We start from the raw sequence: 26,272 nt of genomic DNA, 5'->3' as shown, positions 1-26,272 counted from the left end.
GTGGGCGAAACAACACACAATGATTTATAATTCTCCTTTACTGAGATCAGATTGTCATGTTGGTACAGATATAATGCTTGTATAGCTAAATCACAAAAACTTTCAAGGTGTTTGACATTGCCAAACTTTCCTGGAGTAATTTTTTGACTTCTATTTCAGACTATCACGCTAATCTAAAGTCGTAGGTGGTTATTACTCATGTACACACACATGTACATGTAGTTCAATACTTGACTTGCCAACAACCATGGTAACCAAATTTTATAACATTATTTCAGTCATGCTATAGTGAGACATGTACTGAGATATAGTATTTGCTGTGAAAGTATAAAGGTTTTTCATAATAACAATGAGAAAGTTAAACATATACACCGTATGTTGCTTTGAAAATGACATTACATTCATATTGTCATGCTAGCGCCATCTTGTTAATTATAGCCACTTGAATTATACTCCCAGCTATATGTATATAAAATTCTTAATGCATATAAATTCTGCTATTTCGTCATTCATTAATAATAAATGTAGACAACAGAGATTCAATACTCTAACATTTGTCTGGTGGATAATTCCCAGTTGTTTCAGAGATTCTCTGCTACCACAAGTCAATGATAGTCCATGCTGGACACGTATACAGAAACATACTTCTTGTTTGTTAACAAAAGAAGTATTGTTCGACAGTTCACCAGGCTGCCTTATCCTTATACATGAATAGATTGAGGCTGATTCTATTTGCTGTTGGCTGATTCTTTGTCTAAATACACACTTTTCATCTGCATATTGTTATGTAGGTCATTTCCCCCCACACTCATCATGACCTGAGTTCAATTAGTCTAGAACATTCTCAAGGTCACTGCCCTTAATGACCTCACAACCTTGAATTCAATTAGTCATGTTTGGAATGTTCTGGAAATTTAGTTAGCTGTGTAAGAGAGATAATTTTAGAACAGTAATTAGCATGTCAATAAAAGTTCTAGATTGTTCTTATATGCCCTTATGTAAGCACATGTGTATAAAAAGGGACGTGCACAGCTTCCAGTCAGACTTTTGGGATTGTGTCTCTTGTGTGTTACTTCAAGTCTTTGGAAACTCCAGCAGTAGTCATTCTCAAGACTTTTCAAGACCTTCACTGCTAACGCTGGATTTATACTGTGGACTTTGTGCAACTTCAAGCCTGCAAGACCAAAGACTGTTCATTCATCGGACTGACTGTTACAATTCTGAGACTGGAGCTCTGCCGTCCCAGCTGAGATAAGTAGTCTGTACACTTTAAAGCTTGTATTCTATCCCTGACTTAGCAATTAGTTTTATTTCCGTAATAAATTTTGTTTAAAACGTAAACTGCTGAGTTCACCCTTTTGTTCGCTTTCTCTGCACGTAACAATCTGTATATTTGTAGAAAATGCTTTTAATTAATAATTCCACACAACAATTAGCGATAAATGATATTTGCACACTATGGATTTATAACAGCATTTCTGTTTAGAAAACCAACATCAGCTTTAGGCTTCATGTAGTACATTTTTCAGATTTCTTTGATCATTATAAAGTTTGCATTACTACAGTTTCAATTCAGATCATATATGAATAATTTAGAATGACAATTACAATTTAGAATGACAATTACTGAAACACAAATCAAGAACCATGAATTTTCAGGTATAGACACAAAATGTCAGAGCAGCATCACATGGATGTCAGTGAAAAGACAATGAGTGATCTATCGAAAGTGAAGACCAATAAAAGCAAAATAGCATCGACGACACTTTGCTCATATTTGATTAGTTGTGGCAGGCCTGAGAGAGTGTACAGTGCATATGATATTTATTAGCTTCTATAGGTTTAAGCTTGTAAATTAATATTCATAATGTCAAGTTCATTTAACCTCATTGTGATGCATATAGTCCATCAAATACAAAAATGTACCAAGGCAAAGTATGTAATGGTTGGTATTATGGACACATACATATACGATGCAGTCTCACTGTGAGTCATCAAAATTCATGGCACAATCCGCTAAGTACGTATGTACATCCACTTGTGATATTGTATTGCATGGAATTAATGTACACAATATTTTGTAATTAAGAAAACTTATCATTGGCTTGGAGGCCTTTGGTTGTGTTTCTGTATTAACCATCGCCTACATGTGCACCATATTTAAACTTTTGCTGCTCTTTAACCCTTTCACCACCATGGTTCCACCCAAACCCATTGTTATCAATGGTGATCTTGGACCTGTATACAGGGAACTGGGGGTGAAAGGGTTAACATACTTTTGGTAAATGATAACTTCATTTAAACAAATTCCAATTTACGATTTTGCAAGCACCTACACACCAAATACAAACTTAAGGTGTAATGTGCGACAGTTCTCAAGTTTTTGCAATTCGACCAGATAATTCAAGAATGAGATGTTTGACATTTTTGCCCAAAATACCGTATTTCAAAACTTGTCAAAATTTGTGCAACACTGATACAGATCATCCAAAACAATCTTCATGTCAAATTTTGAAGCAACCAGATCAGCCGTTTCAGAAGAGTGACAAAAGAAGACAAAAGTGCCCCAAACTACAAATATGCAAAGTTCACCACAATTTCAAAAATTAAACTCAACTAAGGATGATCAGAGGAACATGCTTACCAACTAATGTTTCAAATTAATTGGACAAGTTGTTTCAGAAATGATTTAACGGCCAAACTGGGAAGAATTGCCAAAACAATGCAAATATGAAAGTTTCACTATCTGAATACATCTGACGGAGGACCATGCATACCAAGTTTCAAAACAATTGGATAAGGGCTTTGCAGAGATAGTTTTTAGTCAAACACTGAAAAATTGCCCCCCCCCCAAAAAAAAAAAATTTCACTACGATTGAAAAAAAATGTTTACTTAGTTTCAACCAAATCTGAACTCATTTGCATATCTTTGACACTGACATGTTCAAATTGAACATATAATTCAGATCTCCACTTCTAAGTACACCTGTATACCAAATGGTTGGAGCAGTAATTATACAGTTCTTGAGGAAACAGGGAAATACACAGATATACTGATCTACTACAGTATATAGCTAAAGACCTCTTTGGTATAAAAACATTTACCTAATGTCAGCTAAAATTTCACAAAAATTCTTGTTTTGACTGTGTTTTCTATTTTAAGCTGGTATTTCAATATCCAGTATCCCCTTATGCTTCATTACAGTCCCACTTTTGGGTATCAGGAATTTGAAATCAATTCTGAACAACTGATTTTGCTTGTTTTCATTGTCCAGGTCCCGTATTCCACTCAATGTTCTTAGTCCAATACCAAATACCATGAAATCATACTACGGGGATAAGTGGGTCTAAGTATGTGATAATAATATTCACGTGTTTGGGAAAATATTGTGTTTTCTATAATGTAGAAATAATCATTAAATGATGAATTACTAAATGTGATGTCTGCACTTGCTTAGAAACTTTGGTGCAAATAAAGAATACCTCTAAGTTTAAATTAGGTTAGCTAACTGATATTACTCAAATGACCTGTTGAGTTGAAACAGATAAATACAAATTAATCTTAAAGTAACAAACAGATATTCACATTGTGAATGCACACACTTAAAAGTACAATATTGAGCATTAATTGACCAGCTTTGATAATGCTGTGTAAAACTGTCCTTATGGCAGTAGAGACAATATGGTGATGTCTCTTTCTGAAAACTCTTTCTGAAAACTTTTAACATTCTATACAAAGTGATAAATGGGGTTTGGTATAATCAAGAACATGTGGAACGTAAACTAATTAATGTATGCTGATACAGTAGAGCATGTCATTGTCACTACAGTCTGTCTCATATCATGTACATTGATTTGGTTCATGGCACTACAGGTTGTAGGATCACTAAGCGTAGTTACAAAAACACTATGGCAGGCGTTAGGAGTCGCTGAATATACACAAAGTCAATTGGGTATACTCTGGAAGTGATATATTCCATTTTATTAATTTTTGTTTTCAAACAGAATTTAAGGCATACAGTTTGTTCTTATTTAACATTACAAAATGCTGAGAAAGGTGATTGTTTCTATTAATTTACACAAAATATTCAAGTCTAGAATATATACTCTTTTTTTGCAGCTTATATTAAAGAAGATCCACAAAAAACTTGTAAAACCAAATTCCCCAATAAACTTTTATGTAAAGGTGAAACTAAAAGAGGAACTACAAATATTACTGTTGAATTGGTGTAATTTCAAATGGATCACTTCACTCTCTCACGATTTAATAATGGCTCTACTCCGTCTCATAAACCGTTAAAGTTTAGTTTTGTCATTGCTGGTATGTTTGATAACATCTAAACCTAGGCTACCTTGGATGGCAGTCTGAAGGTCACTAGATGACCTAAATTATCCTGCTGGTTGGCAGTTTGACATATTCTTTACAATACTAGCTGTAAACAGCTATTATGGCTCACTGAGAATAAATGTCAAAGGTCATTACAAAGCAATGTATACAGGGTTCCGCCACTTCTTCAACTAAAAAACACAAAGAATGTGGCAATTAATCTATACATTTTCTAATTAACACTAAAACTTCACAAGGTACATTGTAAATACAACATCAACTATGTGTATTGTGTAAATCTGTAAATTGTGCTTTGATACTAAGTGCCAATGAGTGGTACTTAGATTAATTAACAACTTTCTGATTGACCTTGGTGGTTTGAAAGACAGATAAATAATTATGTACACATAGAAAATATTATATCCCTACAGTGTTTTTACAACTTTATTTCAAACTTTGCTGTTAGACAAACTATTCAAAATATTGAATACAAAATAGTCATTTGGTAAATAACTTCTGAGATAAATAATTTCACTTGTCCATGATTGTTCAGAATTAAAGCAGGCTGCCTTCAATCATCTGTGACAGGGCTTCAACCCTGTTACCCCTGTTTGCTTGTGTGGAAGTCCATTGTTGCCACAGAAAACAATGGCATTGGACCTTACCACAGTGATGAAAGGGTTAACTTTGCCACTTTCTAAATTGTACTGATGATTATCCATAAAACAGAACATGAATAAAAGTTGGTAAGAATAACCCACAAGGTACACACATTATCTTAGATTTAAGATTATCTTTCCTTATGTCACCTCTTAGTGTCAAGTTCAAGTCTATACATTTTATGGAAATTGAATTATGATACACTGCATGTACTTTGAGGCATTTTGAGTTTTATTTGTCAATTTATCTTGAATCTTTTAAAGGCTTCAGTCTTGTGTAATTAACTGGAAAACAACAATAGAAGCTGAAGAACAGCTAGTGCCTGTGAATTTTCAGTTCTGATTGAGAAAAGTTATCAAATTCATTGCACTCATGGTGAGTATAACATTTTTCCACACATGAGATTTTCCAACCCTGACTCCAGCTGACCGTATTCAGATTCTTGAGTGGTAAAGCACTCAGACTTATTGTTCAGAAAAGTTTGCTCATGAAAATTTCTGCAAACCATCGATCAAACTCAACTCCAAAATCTGTGCATTAATCCTTCACACCATGTTTTCCTCCATGACATGTTCATCTCTAGGTTTATGTCGCATTCCTTTAATTCTAGTATGCAGTGTTAGCAACGATGGCACTGGTTGATTTTCAAGATCAGTTCCATTCAAGGATTGTGGTGATTGAGGAGGACTCTCTGCTTTTCCATTCTTCTTCTCTTTACCATCACCTTTTTTCTGCTGTTGACGTAAAGTTCTTCTTTTCTAAAAATAAAGAGACCAATTTATACCGTGTTGGAGTTTTGAGTACATTTCATTAGAATACGATGTGTACCTATATAACTAGATATGTTGAGGTCTGGACTTTGATTAGTTTTCCACTGATAGCACCTACTATTGTAAACATACATGCTGTGTTGATGAGGTGATTAATCATAGTATTTCACCACCACATCTGACATTGTGCTGTTGGCGAGGTGTTTGTCATGATCTTACTCGAAACATATTTACAACATCAAGGGCACAGTTGCAAATAAAGAGACATTGGCATAATTTTTTTTAAATTTTCAAGTTAAATGTGATTTCTTTACAAACATTGCATGTATATCTCTTAGTTTTCAAACATAGTAAAAGGTTTATCTAGTATGACCTCATTCAGGTGAGTTCAATTTTAACAGGGTTTCAGTGTGGGCCTATTTGACATGAATACACTCTGTTTATCAAGATCAGTTAAGCTATAGACTTTGGTCCCTTTTCCACTGAAAACGTCTACTATTGTAAACATACATGCTGTGTGATAAGATGACTAATCTCAATATTTCAACTAAAGTGTGTAACATTAAATTCTCTTGGCACGCACTGGTTTCTAACAATTACATTCAAAACATATCCACAACATATTAATATTAATAACCAGCAAACACATTGTATAAACACGTTGCAGGATAAACAACTCAGGTGAAACAATTACTAAGCTGGAATTTTCATTTTCTACTAAAAAGTCCCATTTTTTCAAGTCAAATTCACTAAGGCACTTTATCAAATTATTTCATCAGGAAATTTTACAATAACTGTCTAGAAAATATCCTTATCTCAATCTTTACTTCAAGGTCACTGACAATGACCAAACCCAAATGGTGTTCAATATGCTGAATATAAATGATGAGTCACTAGGATTCCAGAGAGTCAAATAACCAACATCAAAGAACAATCTCTCAGTGAAATTTTGTTGTACAACAATATCATACACACTAAGAAGCTGTTTCTTTCAGACAAATCTGATACTCATTTTTTCATACTTAGAATTATTGTAGACTTGATATTACAACAACTGAATGTTGTTGTTCTGAAGGACTCCATGTAAAGGGCGCCCTCAACGGTAGCACTTGTATTTGCAAACACTGTGGATGTAAGGTATGAAGCTGTGTTCTTATTATCAAAATCTCTTTATCGGAGTACAATATGTTAATCTGTATGAAATGTGATTATGATATGTGAATTTATCAGCAAAAACAAGAGAGAGAAAAAAGAGAAAAGTTTTTTTATGATCTCATGCATCAATTTATTAAACAAAAGGGAAATCACTGATGTATGTATATGATAACAAGTTTATCAATTCAATATTTTTTTCATTTTCTATGACTGCCATCAGTGGTTTCGAGAGAATGCAACAAATGGGAAATACAACATGAAAAAATCCAAAACACCATCATACACACGATGCTCTTTCACAATGGTCTTTTCATCATAACACTAACCTCCACATTTCCTCTCCATTTTTCAGCAGCAGCCTTAGCTAACTTAATCTGCTTCTCTTTCATATCTTGATGTCTTTTGTAGAAAACTTCAATGTACACTAGGAAGACTCCGGCAAAGATTCCACCAGCAACAAGGATAAATACACCTGATGGAAGACAAGTGAAAATTTGACAGGTTGATTTGTAGTGCTTATACACACTCTTTTTCACCATCAGAGAAATGATGTGCAGTAAAATATTGCCAAGGATCAAAGACAATTGCTTCAGTGGAAATGACTTTCATATTAAGTACTTCAATAATCTGAGCACTTCATATAAGGCAGAATAATCAGTTGAACCACGGTCCCTCCGCAAAACCACGGTCCCTCCACAAATGGGACCGTGGTTTTGTGGAGGGACCGTGGTAGACTAGAACTAATTTTTTTTTGAAAAAGATTATTTCAACATTGTCACAAATAAAACAAATCTACAAACTGTGAATGCATCAAAATTACAATGTGTGTTGTCTGAAAAAAAACAACCCAAATAATTAGCTGTTTAATTACAAAGATCATCATATGAATGCATTCAGGACGCATTCTTCTCCTTCAGGTCTTACAAGGCTTGAAAACTTTGTGATAAAATCCTCAGTTTTAGACTAGAACTAATAAAAGTTGAACTATATACACCACGCCCTCTATGGCAGGTACAATAGCATCCTTCGTTTTTGCATTTTCTTAATATTCTTGGGAATTGGACCACATTTAAAAGTTGATGGTAGATTGTGTGGCATTTAAAAATGCATATTTAAAATTCAGCAGTTTTTGAAATATTTTAAAAATCAGATTAACTTATTATTTTCACATTTATTGTCATCTTTTCCAGGTAATGCAGAGTAACTGTTGTCATTTCATTTGGTAGGACTTTTTTGTATACTTTTCATTTCACATTAGTGTGTTTAAATGTGTACAGCTTTAATCTCACACAGCAACACAACTAACTGTCTTACCTGCCATGTTTTTCAATCCCAGTGTTGCCGGCTGATTATCCTTGACATCACAGTGTTGGAATGTAATCCACTCGGAATCCAGCCTCTCCATGATTCCACTCTCATGGAAATGAAGAATATTGAGGGATATCTTCTGGGCAAGTGGACTACCTTTCTTTGCTCCGATACCAAATCCAGATCGGCTGAACAACTCTCCGACAGTAACCAGATTACAATCTCTGGCTGCTTCATAGTCCAGTACTGCTGAATCCCAGATGAATGCATCTAATTGTCTGAAGAGAAAAGACACGAAAACCATCTGATATTTAACAAATATTGATAAAAATTTGAAACTGTATTTTTATTTTCTAATCAATGTTTTGTCATTGTCATGTCAGTGTTTCACAAGTTTGCTGGTTGGACAAAACAGACTATATTAGTTACAAGTTGTACGTTAAGATTTAGCGTAATCATCAACAGGATTATTTTTTATTCAAAATGGGACATGGTGACAAAAAAATGAATATATCCAAATGTCTTTTTGCATGTGTCTTAATCTGAAAACATTTTTAGAGCAACTTGAGATAAAACTTGTTGGACAGGTTTTTTTTAGGGAAGTTTGCATTTTGACGGCCTTGGATTTTTTGTTAAGATGATAAAACACTTATCACAACCATTCTTGGATAGTGGGCATGTACTTTGGTTCATTTGGACTCCCACAAAAATACAAATCAGAGAAATAACGCGACTGCAGAGCCTGTATACCAGAAATCAAATATCATGAGGAGTTGTCAGATACTAGGGTTTGCATCCAGAAAACAACCATTTCATCAACTTTACTAAATTTGCCTTAAAATTCAAAGTTGAATTCCAAATGTTTGTATCAAAATGAAATGTAGATATGACTAATATTAACCCCAGATAACACAAAGTTTAATCTATCATATTTTAAACATACTAACCCATTCCTGAGAGCAGTGATGGCTGCACTAGCATTGTCGTAATTTTTGGACTGCATAAACATGTACATGGAAGACAATTCCACTTGACGACGGAAATACTGTTCCACTGAACTGCCTTTCACTGTAGCATACATGAAATCATCTGATGGATTCCTCAACTGAAAACAAAGAAAAGTAAACCAGAAATAGAAAATGGAGTCCGTTATTTGTCTAAATGCATGAAAATATGATAAAAGGTAAACTTTTGTCAGTCTATAATAAATTAATGTTGTCAACTGTGCAAAGTAACTGCAGCAGAGAAGTCTACCAGCATATATAATGGTAAGGAGACTAACACTACACATACTGTGTAATTACAATTTATTTCACTTGTATGATACAACATTTTCTGCTGAATTTAATGAAAGCCATCCAGTCACTGTTACATCAATAAGCCCATTATCAGACAAAATGTTTTTCACTTTGACTCAAACTGAAAAATTCATATTCTGTTTTCTATCACACATTCAAAATAAAGTTGAGAGAGGGTATGATTGAACTGACATCAGTACTGCAACATTCAGCTATAGAGGGCGCACTTGTACGTAGCATTGGTTTAAACTATTTGCATATATTGATACTGAGTTCTGAGCTGATAGTCATAAAGTTATGGTAAGTTTTCTTACTCCTTCTTTATCCAAAGAGATTTTATTCCAAATCATTTTCATAACTTTTACTAGTCTAATTTTACAGTTTATTTGTCATTTGATTTGTTTATATACCGTAGTTTTGTAGACATGCTTGATATATTTCAACTATCAAGATTTTTACTTTATGAATAAATAACTAACTGAACTCTTCTGTACTAAAATAAATTTCTGAGAAATATTGGACAGGACACCTACAATTTACCTCAGCTTACAGATTTTTTTGTTACTAGTTTTGTATGATGAGAGACTGTGAAAAAACAAGGAATAGTCAAAACCCACACACTAAATTCAAAGTCTTTATCCACACACACACACACACACACACTGGAATGTGATTTCACATACTCAATCACTTGTAGCAGTGCATGATACTGTCTGATACAGATAATATTCCATTCTGCAGGCAATGCATTGTTGAATCAAGAAATCTTCACCATTCAGATACTTACTCTAGGGTCATTGATGCCAGTGATACTGGCTTCAGGTCTGTCTAACACCAAGAATGCAGCTAGGTTAGCTGTATAGGATGCCACCATGATCATAGCAAACCCTGCCCACACCATTCCAAGTACACGGGCACTGAAACTTCTTGGCGTTCCTGATGGAAAATGAAAGTCAGATTTCATTGGAAAAGAGACATCAAGTATGCTACAGATTATGAATACTGTTGAGGTACTGGTACTGAGAGATTGTTTACAGCAGTGGTGTAAAATGTTTTAAAAACACCTAAAATCTGTGAAAAACCGTGAAACCTTCAGGATATATTGATAAAGTTGTTTTTGCACCAATCGCATTTTGTAGGCATGCAACGATACTGATATAGGAATGAATTACTGTATATGAATACCGGTACATACTCATTATTAAAACAAGCAGAATTTGCATACTGTACATTGCTGGTGGATTTAATGACACTCTGACACTCTGCAGTATTTGCAAGCTTGTTGAGTTTCAATAAAAACTTACCGGTACATGTAACTTTATTTAACAAACAAGTAATACAGTTGTGTTGCTATGGCATTACATATTGCTACAACATTACACAAACATGGAAGATTTTACAAGGACAGCAGCACAATTTTGGTGGCAAATGAAGAAATTTTGGTATCTTTATAAAGCTCATATACAGGTAACTTTTATACCTGATTATTTTTGTCTCAAGTAACAATACATATTTTTCTTGCACTTTAACAACAGTCTAGAAAAATTTGAAGTCACTTGATAGATGTATAATTACATCAATGTCGACACATTCACATATGTCTTCTCACATCCAAACTTACCTTCTCCAATACCACTGTTAAAGAGAACACCCCATGAAAACCACATCGCACTTGACAAATTAAGCGCATCTTCTTCTTCTCCACTCTCATTGGCTAGTTTAAATCGTCCAAATGGACTGAATCTATCCAGCAGATAGAGGATCAAGGCCACTACATGGACTGACAGACCAACTAGAAGCCATAATGCAATTTCAAACGGCTGTAGGAAGGAAGTTAAGCTGCTCCCAGAATCCTCCTGTCAGAGACAAAAGTGAAAATTGTCCATCTTTTTAAAAAAACGTAACCGTAAATTTACTGGTGCAGTCAGTACATGTACGTATGTACAGTTACATTTTATTAAGCTAGTATGTTTTTACTTTCTCGTATTTCTTGTTATTCTTTTCATTATTGTCTATTTTATATTTGCAAGCTGCATCATGTACTGACACCTGTAAGCAGACACTCCACACTATATTATTTCTATATCCAGAATTTAATGGTGAATATCATCACTCATCCACAAAGTCAACTGATGATCACTTTCAACACAATCTCTAAACTTGAAAACAGCTCGTTGTCTGCAACTGTGATTTTAAATGAAGCACAGAGCTCTCATTTGTTACCTATAATTATCAACCGATGTATAGCTAGGAATCCTTGGGTCAGATTCAGAGTTACAATTCAGATAGATGGCCATAAAGGTACGTGTGACCTCATAAAGTGTACTTGTAGAGTTGTAAAATTATGAAATACCAAAAAAATAAAATTTCTAAAATTCATACAATTTTAGATCTTTAATAGGCACATTTCAGACTTTTGTTGATAAATTGCATTTCCATAAAATAAATTAAGAGATCTACAAAATGTATAGAATTTATTTGAATTTTGATGACAAATTACGAATAAACATAAATACTTAAAATATCACAAAAACTGGGTCAAATGCTAGAATATGGTCTCAAATTTGCATGCAAGAATACAGAATTGAATGACATGGTGGATAAAAGGCCTCACATATCTACCGGTATATACGATTCAGGGAGAATTATTTTTATACTTTGACAGAAAACTGGGTCAAAATGGCTGAAATTAGCAACCTGTAGGTAATGCTGGATGAACTATTTAATGAAGGCAGGTCACACCATAACCAAACTGTATGACTAAATACACTCATGATGCACTTATTATTCCTACATTGATAAAATTGTGTCAAATCTGATTTAAAACAATAAAATATTGAATGTAACAGCTACATCTCAAACCATTTCTTCATGGTTAACCGTGATACATTGGAAGCACTGTTTACTGGAATTTTGTATTGCCATTGATAAGCAACCTTGAAACTGAATGTGAAAATGTTAAGGCAAGGATAGATTCTTAAGTGAACTCCAAGTCCCTGTGACTCGGAGTTGTATTTTTTACACAAATATCCATACATGTAATTATTATCCATCCCTTTGTATGTATTTGTTACACAAATATCCATAATTATTCCAGATTAAATATTTCAGATTTAAACCTTGTGATTATCATGAATTATTAATACCATTATTCTGAAAATGAATGTACATGTACCTGTTACAAAAACTGTCAGCGATGCGTAGCTTATCAAATAGGCTGATTTGTTGTTGTTATCTGTCTGTCGTCCGTTAACAATTGCCAAAGTTCTTCTGTAAAACTACAAGTCTGATTGCTTTGAAATTTGATATGAAGTTCACAAAATTAGGGTGACCTCAGTTAGGTTTGTTAGAATTGTGGTAAAATTTGCACATCTGTACTTTTTACTTTTTTTGGTCAAAAAATATTTGTCGTCTGAAACTGCATGTCCAATTGCTTTGAAATTTGATATGCAGTTTACTTAAGGTGACCTCAAGTAAATGTGTTTTAATAGTGGTGAATTTGGTCATTTTGATCAAGATATCTTTAAAAATCATCTCCTTCAAAACTGCAGGTCAGACAGCTAGGATATTTATGATATAGGTTCCTAGAGTTTATTATTTCATATTTGTTCAAACTGTGCAGAAATATGCTATTTTGTTATTTTTCAGGCAATTTTTGTCATTTTTTGTCAAAAATTTATTTCACCATAACCATTCATCTGACAGCTTTGATATTTGGTAAATAGGTTCATAGGGATGATCAAAATGTTATATATTCAAATTATGATGAAATCTATATTTTTGTATTTTTTTGGCAATTTTTGCAATTTTTGGTCAAAAGGTTTGTTTCTTAAAATTACTCATCTGATAGCATTGATAGTTAGTTATATTGGTTCCTACAGATGAATTAAATTTTTTGAAATAATGATGAAATCTATATTTCATTTTAGGGCAATTTTTTGCCATTTTTGGTCAAAAAATTTGTTTCTCAAAAATGTTTGTCTGATAGCTTGATATTTGGTATACAGGTTCCTAGGGGTTATCTTATTTATGATTATTGAAATAATGATGATATCTACAATTATGTATTTTTGGTAATTTTTGCCATTTTTGGTCAAAAAATGTGTTTCTCAAAGGCTGCTCATCTGATAGCTTTGATATTTGGTATACAGATTTCAAGGGGTTATTTATATAATATGATATATTGAAATTATGATGAAATCTGCAATTTTGAATATTTTGACAGTTTTTGCCATTTTTGGTCAAATTTTTTTTCTCAAAATACTACCATCTGATAGCTTTGGTGGACATATTCTTGAGGATGATCTTCATGTGATATGTTCAAATTATGATGAAATCTTCAATTGTGTACTTTTGCCATTTTTTGTCAGACCACTGAAATGAGCTATCAAAGATTTCCACCTTCTTCATCAACACATGTGTCACAAATAGTTATTCTGTACATAACACAGCAGAGCTGTATCTGCCGCTAAGTCGCTCGTTCACACCCTTATCAGTCAGAAATTCAAAAAAGATGAAAAGAGTGAATGGACTCTGATTTGACATCAATTCTTTTGACTTGAAGACTATCCATTCAAATATAACATAATCTCAACATTGTGAAAAGCATTTTTCTGTAACAAGAAATGCACGCAATATGCAATTGCAGGCTATCAAAATGTGGTAATTATGATGAATTCTGTAAAAAATGTACCAAAAGTTGTAATGCTAAGGAAATCACTCATAAATATGTGACATAATTTTGAAAATTCATCGACTGGATGCATAATTCACATCCATTGTGAACTAAAAGGAAAACACCACAAAGACAATGCATTATGGGAAATTCCTATGCTACCGTTGCCAAGTCAACAACAACATGAGAGAGAAGAGATACCATGGTTACAAGTTAAACATAAAATTGACAAAGATATAAGAGAAAACAGAAGGAAAGGAAATGGGAATTTATTCCGCAAAGGAAGGGTGATGGTATGGATGAGGTAATGGAAAATGCAAAAAATAATGAAAGAAAATGGAATTGTGATTTGGCTTGAGTAGTACCACACCTAAAAGATTAACAGCATTATCATTTCTACATCATCTGAACAACTTTTCTTAAAATAATTTTTTTCATCCAGGATGCTAAGCAAACTAACTTCATAAATAAAGTGACACTTAAGGTAGTATATGCGCCTCACTGACAGACATTTGGACTCTCAAACTTTTACAATTCTTTTCTGACATACCACTTGTGGGGGTTCATTTTAAAGCTCTTGGTGTAAGAAAACTCTTTAGCTTATTAGTTTTTTGACAATCAAAACTTTTAGTCTTGATAGAGTTAACGGCAACCATTGTGAATTTCAGATATCTGTAAGTATAAAAATCTGCACAATGTAACCAATTTTTTATTGGTGATTTTGAAAGAGGATACTTGAAAGATTCCTTGAGGAATTGACCAAAGTTCAAGACTTTCACTTTTCGAGGCCCATTCTTTTCATAATTCAGACAGCTTATGTGTACACTATTCATAGACATACAAACTGATTATAATATCATTATCAGTGACAAACTTTCATATTTTTCTTCTTTGTCAAGTTTGTAACAACTGCAAACACATTTTTAACAATCATGTGATATGCTTGGAATCATCTGATCAATATTTTTCAAGATCAAATTAACAACGCTAGATTTGAAGCAATAATGATATTGGTGATATATATCAGTATGGCGTGTCTTTAGCAGTGTTTTTGTAAATGGTGGCACCGATGTCAATATTCATGTCCAATGGGTCTCCATGGTGCATGTACCGGTATATGCAACAGCCACATTAGGGAAACAGAGTAAAGGAACACCTGGGTTGTTACACCTCACATACCTACAGGTTTCTAAACCTACAGATCAAAATCTGTATGGTGTTATTGTGTTTGTGGTTTGTTGGTAAATATCCTATCAAGTTGTGGTATTTGCTATGTACAATCAACTTGATGAAGTTCAAGCAATATTTGTTTTCCTTTGCCTTTATTAACTGCTTCACTTTAGAAGGATTCAATGACATATTTGATTCACTTTTTTTAAGTTTTCTTCTTGACATTGGTGAAAACAACTAATCTGCAATCTTTGTCAATCTTATGATCCCATTTTATGAATGTGTTTAGAAAAGAAATCCACACAACTTGTTAGTTCTATACATTAATGGTATAATTCTGACACTTAAAAACAAGCTATTCTTAGCTTGCAGTTTAGGCATTTCCACCACATCTTCTTGAAAAATTCATCTCTGATATAATTGTATGCTGTTGTAGTTCCTATCACCTTTATTTGATTGTTTTATTTTCCTTTACGTACTGGGTTCAGCTACCCAAATCACAATTCCATATTCCGGATGCACTTAGCCTGGGAAAAGTAGTTGTCTTGCTGCTAAAAATAAAAAAATTTCAAAAAAGTTCCAAAAAAGGGTTCTTCTGGTAAACTTTAGTAAAGTCGTGTTAAAGCCAGGTTGACGTCTGTGCTAACTTTATGTAAAAAAGATACATTGATATATATATTGACAAAATATTATTGACAAGGTATTGTGACATGCCATATCTAGACAGAACTCACCTCTTTAGTACGGAAAGTTAAGCCCTGAAATTTAAAGTGTTATCATATTTCAGTTCAATAGCAACTCCAAAAAAGGTTGTTCATTCATTTTTATACAGCAAGACTTTCAATGTTTGAAGACATGAACGAGGCCAAGAGATAAATAGATGAAAAAATTTGCAAAGTAAGGGAAGGATATGATATGTATATGAGGATGATGATAACGAAATAATAATTTGGGATGAATGGCGGAACAAAATAGAATAGTCATGCAAGAAATTTGTAACATTCACATCATGGTGTCTTCCTAAATGGTACAAAATATCCAGCAAAAAATTCATCTCGAAACTTCAAAAGTTTAAATTTTGATTCCTCTACTTTACTCTGTCCTAATGGTATGTGTAATCTTAGTAGAAATATCATCCACAAAAAATCCTTTTGTAATGAACTGCACAGAACAATAGTAACATTGCACTCTACACAAGATATCGAAACACGCAACATTGACAGTATTTGACAGTAGTCTCTCTCAATATCTGATCTACCAGTTACCATACCAGCAAGCTTTATCACTCTAGGGCAACTAATACATTTAATTTTCCAAATTTGATAACGTTCTAAGGATTTTGGTGACAATAAGTCAAGTAATTACTCTCTTGAAACAACAACTTGACAGGATATCATAGGTATTAAATTACAGGTTGACAAGGTGCACTGCGATGGGAGAGAGAGCAAATAATCGTATGTCTTTTTTCACATCAAGATCTGGCCTAACAAGTCCATTAAAAATAACAATAATTTGCATATTTATCAGCAAATGCAGAAGACGTATTAGAGTTCACATTGTACAGCATTGTGTATTTGTTTTAACACTATGTTCGAGCTTGTCTGTGATTGGTTACTTATTACATAAACACCATTGATTGACTGTTTTACGAACGAAACAAATTTCACTGATATGCAAATGATCCAAATTATCATGTCCTTGTTAGACTGGATAACAGCAGCTGGTTTCACAGGCACTTTTATAACTTGAAGCGAGGGGAAGTTTTAAAATGCTTCAAAAAGGGTTGAGGACAAAAAACAATGTAATCTGAATTGGATTGTTAGTCTGAAGATATCACGTGTTACAATGCAATACATAAGGGTTTCAATTTGCATAATATAATACATAATCTAATTGTTAAAGGCATTTGCATGATCTAAGATTTTTTCATTTTCGTGTTGCCGCATCACATTATAAATTACATAGCTGAGCAGTAAAGCTTTGAGAAGTACTGGTAGCTTAAATTTATATTGTATTGTTAATCTTAACAAACATCTCGTAGTTTCTACTGAGATGCAAAGAAATTCAGAACTAGACATTAACAAGAGTTGGATCGTCTCTGAGTGTCACACACTACAGGGTCAAAGGTCATGCAAATGACTTTAGCTTGACATTCACAATTCAAGGAGAGAATGCTTACCTTTCTGACTAGGATTGTCAATCCTTGGTATTTGAAAGGCTTGGAGAAGTCTATATATTGAGCTCTCTCATTGTTAATAGTGAGTGGCGCCACAATGAGATCAGCTTTTCCTTCTAACAATTCTCCCACCATGCCATTCCATTTCTTTTCATTTGTACCATTTACCTGGAAAAAATGGATAATGATTAATGCTTTGAGATAGTATGTGTCTTGAAATTGTAAGACTTAAACTTTGGCTCAAACTTTCTGTAGCGTAACTTTAAACCATCCCTCTATAGAAACTAAGAATAAATATCAGGATTTGCTGTGCTAAGTTTGGAAAACAAATTACCCAACATTTGCTGATACTGGAAATTCAAAATGGCTGCCATTCCGGTGTTGCATATAACTATCTTGTCCATCGAAGAACGTCCCCGGATCATATGTCCCGGGGTATTCACGAGATTTCGCGAGAACTGTATTCGGCCCATGCGTACAGCCATGTTTGATTTACGGCATGCGGTAGGTGTGCTGTGCGAAGAAGTTGTGCAGTCTAGTTGTAAGAAGAATGTCCCTGGATCATTTTAAGTGGTAAATGTCCTAGGATCATTTGTATTGTAAATGTCCCTGGATCATTCACAGAAGAATGTCCCTGGATCATTTTAAGTGGTAAATGTCCTAGGATCATTTGTATTGGTACATGTAAATGAGCTAAATGTCCCTGGATCATTTGTTGTCCTAAATGTCCCTGGATCATTTGTAGTGGTAAATGTCCCAAGATCATTTGTAGTGGTAAATATCCCTGGATCATTTGTTGTGCTAAATTTCCCTGGATCATTTGTATTGGTAAATGTCCCTGGATCATTGGTAGTGGTAAATGTCCCTGGATCATTTGTTGTGCTAAATGTCTCTGGATCATTTGTATTGGTAAATGTCCCTGGATCATTGTGTTGTGCTAAATTTTCCCTGGATCATTTGTATTGGTAAATGTCCCTGGATCATTGGTAGTGGTAAATGTCCCTGGATCATTTGTGGTGGTAAATGTCCCTGGATCATTTGTAGTGGTAAATGTCCCTGGATCATTTGTAGTGGTAAATGTCCCTTGATCATTTGTAGTGGTAAATGTCCCTGGATCATTTGTTGTGCTAAATGTCCCTGGATCATTTGTATTGGTAAATGTCCCTGGATCATTTGTTGTGCTAAATGTCCCTGGATCATTTGTATTGGTAAATGTCCCTGGATCATTTGTAGTGGTAAATGTCCCTGGATCATTTGTAGTGCTAAATGTCCCTGGATCATTTGTAGTGGTAAATGTCCCTGGATCATTTGTGTTCTAAATGTCCTGGTCATTTGTATTGGTAAATGTCCCTGGATCATTGCACAGAAGAATGTCCCTGGATCATTTTAAGTGGTAAATGTCCTAGGATCATTTGTATTGGTACATGTAAATGAGCTAAATGTCCCTGGATCATTTGTTGTCCTAAATGTCCCTGGATCATTTGTAGTGGTAAATGTCCCTGGATCATTTGTTGTGCTAAATTTCCCTGGATCATTTGTATTGGTAAATGTCCCTGGATCATTGGTAGTGGTAAATGTCCCTGGATCATTTGTAGTGGTAAATGTCCCTGGATCATTTGATGTTCTAAATGATCCTGGGTCATTTGTATTGGTAAATGTCCCTGGATCATTCACAGAAGAATGTCCCTGGATCATTTTAAGTGGTAAATGTCCTAGGATCATTTGTATTGGTACATGTAAATGAGCTAAATGTCCCTGGATCATTTGTTGTCCTAAATGTCCCTGGATCATTTGTAGTGGTAAATGTCCCAAGATCATTTGTAGTGGTAAATATCCCTGGATCATTTGTTGTGCTAAATTTCCCTGGATCATTTGTATTGGTAAATGTCCCTGGATCATTGGTAGTGGTAAATGTCCCTGGATCATTTGTTGTGCTAAATGTCTCTGGATCATTTGTATTGGTAAATGTCCCTGGATCATTTGTTGTGCTAAATTTCCCTGGATCATTTGTATTGGTAAATGTCCCTGGATCATTGGTAGTGGTAAATGTCCCTGGATCATTTGTAGTGGTAAATATCCCTGGATCATTTGTAGTGCTAAATGTCCCTGGATCATTTGTAGTGGTAATGTCCCTTGATCATTTGTAGTGGTAAATGTCCCTGGATCATTTGTTGTGCTAAATGTCTCTGGATCATTTGTATTGGTAAATGTCCCTGGATCATTTGTTGTGCTAAATTTCCCTGGATCATTTGTATTGGTAAATGTCCCCTGGATCATTGGTAGTGGTAAATGTCCCTGGATCATTTGTAGTGGTAAATGTCCCTGGATCATTTGATGTTCTAAATGATCCTGGGTCATTTGTATTGGTAAATGTCCCTGGATCATTCACAGAAGAATGTCCCTGGATCATTTTAAGTGGTAAATGTCCTAGGATCATTTGTATTGGTACATGTAAATGAGCTAAATGTCCCTGATCATTTGTTGTCCTAAATGTCCCTGGATCATTTGTAGTGGTAAATGTCCCAAGATCATTTGTAGTGGTAAATATCCCTGGATCATTTGTTGTGCTAAATTCCCTGGATCATTTGTATTGGTAAATGTCCCTGGATCATTGGTAGTGGTAAATGTCCCTGGATCATTTGTTGTGCTAAATGTCTCTGGATCATTTGTATTGGTAAATGTCCCTGGATCATTTGTTGTGCTAAATGTCCCTGGATCATTTGTAGTGCTAAATGTCCCTGGATCATTTGTAGTGGTAAATGTCCCTGGATCATTTGTAGTGGTAAATGTCCCTGGATCATTTGTAGTGCTAAATGTCCCTGGATCATTTGTAGTGGTAAATGTCCCTAGATCATTTGTAGTGGTAAATGTCCCTGGATCATTTGTTGTGCTAAATGTCCCTGGATCATTTGTATTGGTAAATGTCCCTGGATCATTTGTTGTGCTAAATGTCCCTGGATCATTTGTATTGGTAAATGTCCCTGGATCATTTGTAGTGGTAAATGTCCCTGGATCATTTGTAGTGGTAAATGTCCCTTGATCATTTGTAGTGCTAAATGTCCCTGGATCATTTGTAGTGCTAAATGTCCCTGGATCATTTGTAGTGGTAAATGTCCCTGGATCATTTGTAGTGGTAAATGTCCCTGGATCATTTGTATTGGTAAATGTCCCAAGATCATTTGTAGTGGTAAATGTCCCTGGATCATTTGATGTTCTAAATGATCCTGGGTCATTTTTATTGGTAAATGTCCCTGGATCATTTGTAGTGGTAAATATCCCTGGATCATTTGTAGTGGCAAATGTCCCTGGATCATTTGTTGTCCTAAATGTCCGCATGCGCCGAATGCAGTTCTCGCGAAATCTTGTGAATGTCCCCGGGACATATGATCCGGGGACGTTCTTTGGTGGACAAAATAGTCACATGCGTCTTAACTCTATGAAGAAAAGTAAAATAAGTTTTCATAAAATAAGACGGTGAGAAAATTTTATTTACTGAAAAAGGACAAAGTTTTACTCACAGTATCCTGGGCTCCATAATGTCCATCAGCAACCAGATGAACATGATAAGTAAAATTCAACTTTTCAGCTAATTTATTCAGCAAATCAATGCAAAATCCACTACAGCAATACATCGGTTCTGTCAGGGAATTAGGAGAGGAGATGGCAATCAGTATATCAAACAGTATGATGAAGACAATATTAAAAGATCTAAAATAAGTTTTGCATGGACGGTAGTTCTACAGAGTAACTCACACTAATTATTGACAGGACTTAACATAACTAAACCAATGTAACCTTTGACAAGGACTGTTCATTCTGTTTATAAACCTTTTTCTTTTTAATATATTCACTTACACAGTTTACCATTGTGCTTGCTGACACACTAATTTATGTCTACTATGCCGTATTCATGCTCTTCTTTCAACCACTCTCTCTCATCTGCACAATAGATATAAAAAGACACCCTGAATAATATGAGTAAAATTTCTTCAACTAACTTAGAATGACAAAAGACCATTACTGACCTGAATCAGTTTTATTTGACCCCTGACATTTGACCTGAAAAACTTCTGGACATTCGCCATCAGGATCAACCTTATCAGTAAATACAAATGGATGACTTCGAATGGTGACCACCTGGATAAGAAAAAAACATGACACAAACATGTATAACAGATTACTTTTAGTCAATATCAAACAAAGTTGTAAATATCTTTATATTTTCATTTTTTTCTTGAATTACATTTTTATTGCATTTGTTTTAATAAAAAATATTGTTTATCATATACCACATAAATTAACCATGTCTTTCAGATAAAAAATTTAAAATTGTTCTGTTTTCCGCAATATGTTTCTTGCGATTGAACTTTTTTGCAGTAACTTAAAGATCTCTTTAGAACTTACAAGAACACCAATCGCTACGCCAAAATTGTGTGCACATGAAACGTCTTTCCATCAACACCAATAGTACAGAAGTTAACAAAAATGAAATTTCTAACCTCAAGTCTTTTAGCAATTTGATACCCCTCTGGAATAGCCTCATCTCCCCCTGGCCATACAATAGGACGTTCCAGCCTCAATGGTCTGTCCTTTGGTCCCGGCCAAGTACCAACCACTATGTCTTCTTTATCAATGATGTTTACTATTTCATACTGTGAGGATATCCTGTCACCATTCTGGTCAAATTCTACTCTTCCAGTTGCTCCGTTCTGAAGTGATGCATTCAGAAGATACCTGGTAACAATAAACAGAATCAAATCATCACAGGTTTTCTCACCTAGTCTACTTGTCTCACTACAGCTATGAATTTCATTGACAGAGGATTTGCTGGTTGCTTGTCTGTGATTGGTTGAAAGTTTTATCAGCTGTCTACACTGCTCTAGGGGTTACTGTATCTTGCCTGCAGCAGTCCTGTAAGATTGTCTGTGATTGGCTGTTTTGCAAGCAGTAGTCTTGTAAGGTTGGCTGTGATTGGTTAATTAATTGTTCTACATATTGTTTCATTTCACCAATTTGTGCACTTGGGAAAGAAACATACAGTTATAAAGCTTATGAAGCAATAAGCAAGATCAATCCACAGGTATCTCAGTGTTTGAAATAATCGGTGGCAATGGCTGCAATTGCCGAAAAATCTGCTCACTTCCATCAAGTAAACATCCTTGAGTCAATATTAAGACTTTTACAATCACATTCCAGAGATTATAGTATCTATGATGTGATATTAGTGGTGCGGCATAACCAAAATTTTCATAACAATTGTGCATTTTGTGATAAAAGCATGAAATTTGGTACGAATGTAGATTATCATGATATAAATCAATTTGGATACCGAGCCACCACGGTTGAGCCTCGTTCTGGTGTGGCGGCCATTTTTAAATATGGCGACCATCAGTCACTATAAAATCCCATAGTTGCTGCTCTACAGATGATTCTGTTGCGAATAAAGGACGTTTTTCCATCATAAATGCCTTTAAGATTACCATTTGCATATTTTTTTGTTTTAAAATCAATTTTGATACCGATCCCTCACAGGTAGAGCCTCGTTCTGGTGTGGCGGCCATTTTTAAATATGACGACCATCAATTACTGTAAAATCCCGTAGTTGCTGCTCTTACGGATGATTCTGCAGTGAATAGTGGATGTATTACCATCATAAATGCATATTAAGATGACTATTTGCATTTTTATTGGTTTATAATTTCATTCTACCAGAAAAACGGGTTCTCTTAATAAAGTTATCGACAATATGTTTGCAACAAGGCAAAAGTGGAAGATTCAAAATTGTCAAATTGAATGTTTTATACGATGATCAGCTGTCAGCTGTTCTGTGTAGTTAGACTATCAGAAGGTACTATTCAGAGTTTTTTTTATTTATTCTTTTTTGCAATCGTTGATGCACCAGTTTTAAGCATTTTTAGAGTTGTAGCTGGTACGTGCGACACTCACCAGGTTTTGCAAATAGGCCTAGATCGGCCCATGGCTGTGGTGGGGAGAGTATGATGCGTCCGAGTGTAAAAACAGCCTGTTCCTTGTTCTTCCAATGGATGGAGTGTTCTTGATTAGAAATATTGCATATTTGACATTGATAAATTATTTTTTCTAATTTTTATAAGTTAGCCATTGACAAGTTCTGCAGGGGTGTTAAATCACAAGGCCTGACATGGAATATTGTGGGGGAATTTAACCCAATCTCTCACTCTTGTTCATTTACATTCACACGTAGGCCTACATACCAAAAAGCACAATGATATTTACTGTATAACAAACCTTCTAGTTTTAACTTTAAAAACAAAAACATTTTGGGCGGAAATCTCTTATATATCCTGATAATTGTCAATGTTAGAGATTTATCATGTATTAGTACATAAGTGTAGCCGTGTAAATTTTGACAACGTTGAGAACACGATCATATTTTTATATTATTTTTCGGCTATATGTACTATATTTTAACATTACTTTTCATAATTCATTTCACATGAAACTAATCTTGTGTAATTTGATATCTATTTCATAATTTAGATATTGGTTTTAGAGTTATTTCAATGTCAATGGTATATTGCATAAATATATATATATGGATTCATGTCTATATTTTGGTACTAATTTCTTGGTCGTACATAATTTGTTGTTGAAATGCAAAAACGTGGCACCATAAATTAAATTGTATTACTCCACTTTCTTTTGTTTTAACAAACATGAAAGGTAGGGAAAGCAAAGCTAAACCACAATGCTGCACTTTTGTCCGTCATGTCCGTGCTTGGCACTCCCGGATCTCTGCTTGCTTTTACATGGCCAGTCAGCTGGCGAGTATTTTATTCCTTTCCATGGTGTTTACATACGCTAAGACAACAAGTTTAAACGGCAATCCTAAATATTTGCCAATCATTTTCTTTTTATCCACTTGACACATACACCCAAGACCTAAGCAAGGTAGTGTTGGCTGGCCAATTATCTGATCAAATGGGAACCTTCCTATACAAACAGTGACACTCCAGTCAAGATTGAAACATAAACCTTAGAGATTTTACGCAGTTCAGTATTCACAATAAATCATTTGCACATTCAGTAACACACAATTACAGAAAAGCTATTACCAAATTTTGAACGTTTTGAACATGTCAGCCCAGCTAAATCTGAACTACTTTATAAAGTATACTGAGTGTAGCGATCAAGTATCAGATACATGCTTTTAAACAATAGAACATCCTTTGATTTAATTCGTAAAGATTAGAAACGATAATTAGATCGATTCAATATTGGAGATTGCACCTTGCTTGTCATTCAGTTGGTTGTATAATTCAGTATAATGCCTTTCTTTTTTCATCTCCATTACAGCGAGTAGAACGCATACCATAATTAGTTTTCAAAAATTGTTCTGTCAAAAATATTTAATTAGAGTTCCACAAAAGAACTTTTCAGACCAAATCTTACAAAACAAACTTGAATCAAAAAATTAATATGCGATGCTGATAATATTTTGAGATCATCCGTGACTATGATTTTGGCTGACTTCTGTCATAAAGACGTGTTTGATAAAAATTATATGTTTCAGGAAATTTGCCGTATCTGTGTGCCCCTAGAAATATGATCCACTTGCGACTAAATCATATTAAGTTCGCTTCATATTTTGAAATACATCTGATACAAACAAAACGGATTTCATACAAGCATTATAGTGCCTTCTGTATTGTGGAGCAAAAACAAATGGTAGAACGTAAGATAAACCGTAAATTGAAATGTAATCTGTTGGGGTATTAGGTAAGTCTTGGTCCTATTTCATGAAAACTGTAACGGATATTTGTATATTACAAAGGTCACCTTAAAGAAAACTAAATCGCTTTACTAATGATACCCCACAACAGGTTATGCATAAGTTAAGCTCGGCATATGACTTACAACAAAGACATGTTCGTGGGTCTCGAAATCGTGATTCTGCGGTACCCTTCAACACATGACTGTGACAGTTATTGCGTCCCAATATTTTTGTTAAAAGTCTATTTCATATTTGTGACATGGCCTTGTAGCAAATAAAACAGATTTCACACAAGGCATTGCCAAAAAGTCTATTTCGTACTTGTGACAGGTCCTTATAGCAAATAAAACAGATTTCATACAAGGCATTACCCTTTATTATATGTCTAGGTTAAAAATGGTAGAATTTGACGTTTAACAAAAAAGATGCGATTCACAACACTTTAACTTTACAGTTCCCTTTTCCAATGCTTTTTCTGTTAAAAGTCTCTTTCATATTTTGATATGTCTCCGAAGCAAAAAAACAGATTGCATATAGAGAATTGCCCTTTTTAATATGTTTAGGTAAAAATTGGTAGAATTTGAGATAAGCAGTGACTGTTGACAGTAATTTGCAATATAAAGTTTGGGGTATAGGGTAAGTTTTGGTCATATTTTATAAAAGCTATGGAAGATATTGCATATTAAAATATGTCGTCTAAAAGAAGAATAAAATCCCTTACCAATGTTAGCCCACAAGCTAGGTTACGTAAAAAAGTAAGCTCAGCAGACGACATACAAGGAGACAGGTTAAACGGAAAGGCATGCGAGTTGGCAATACTCTAATTTTGCGGTACCCTTCAAAGTATGACCGGTAGACCTATAGCATCCCAATATTTTTCCTATCAAAAGTTTATTTCACATTTTGACATGTCCTTCAAGCAAATAAACAGATGGCATACAAAGCATTGCCTTTTGTGTTATGCCAAGGTAAAAAATTGG

At 34.4% G+C, this 26,272-nt stretch overlaps 1 protein-coding gene across 1 annotated transcript in view; it reads right to left on the bottom strand.

Moving 5' to 3' along the window:
- Positions 1-5,532: 5,532 nt before the first annotated feature.
- LOC139146176 (glutamate receptor ionotropic, NMDA 1-like) overlaps positions 5,533-26,272 on the bottom strand; it is a 56,726-nt gene continuing 35,986 nt past the window's right edge. The window contains exons 7-17 of the mRNA XM_070717589.1: positions 22,039-22,273; positions 21,565-21,676; positions 21,058-21,176; positions 17,543-17,707; positions 16,098-16,121; positions 11,140-11,374; positions 10,306-10,454; positions 9,168-9,325; positions 8,227-8,498; positions 7,239-7,384; positions 5,533-5,745 (exon numbers count right to left, since the gene is read on the bottom strand). Coding sequence (XP_070573690.1) covers positions 5,533-5,745; positions 7,239-7,384; positions 8,227-8,498; positions 9,168-9,325; positions 10,306-10,454; positions 11,140-11,374; positions 16,098-16,121; positions 17,543-17,707; positions 21,058-21,176; positions 21,565-21,676; positions 22,039-22,273 — 1,828 coding nt within the window. The remainder of the gene's footprint in view (positions 5,746-7,238; positions 7,385-8,226; positions 8,499-9,167; positions 9,326-10,305; positions 10,455-11,139; positions 11,375-16,097; positions 16,122-17,542; positions 17,708-21,057; positions 21,177-21,564; positions 21,677-22,038; positions 22,274-26,272) is intronic.

The sequence above is a fragment of the Ptychodera flava genome, chromosome 1 (assembly GCF_041260155.1).
Source record: "Ptychodera flava strain L36383 chromosome 1, AS_Pfla_20210202, whole genome shotgun sequence".
NCBI lineage: Eukaryota > Metazoa > Hemichordata > Enteropneusta > Ptychoderidae > Ptychodera > Ptychodera flava.
Note: the sequence above shows the minus strand (reverse complement) of the source record. Positions and strands in the feature narration are given on the sequence as shown.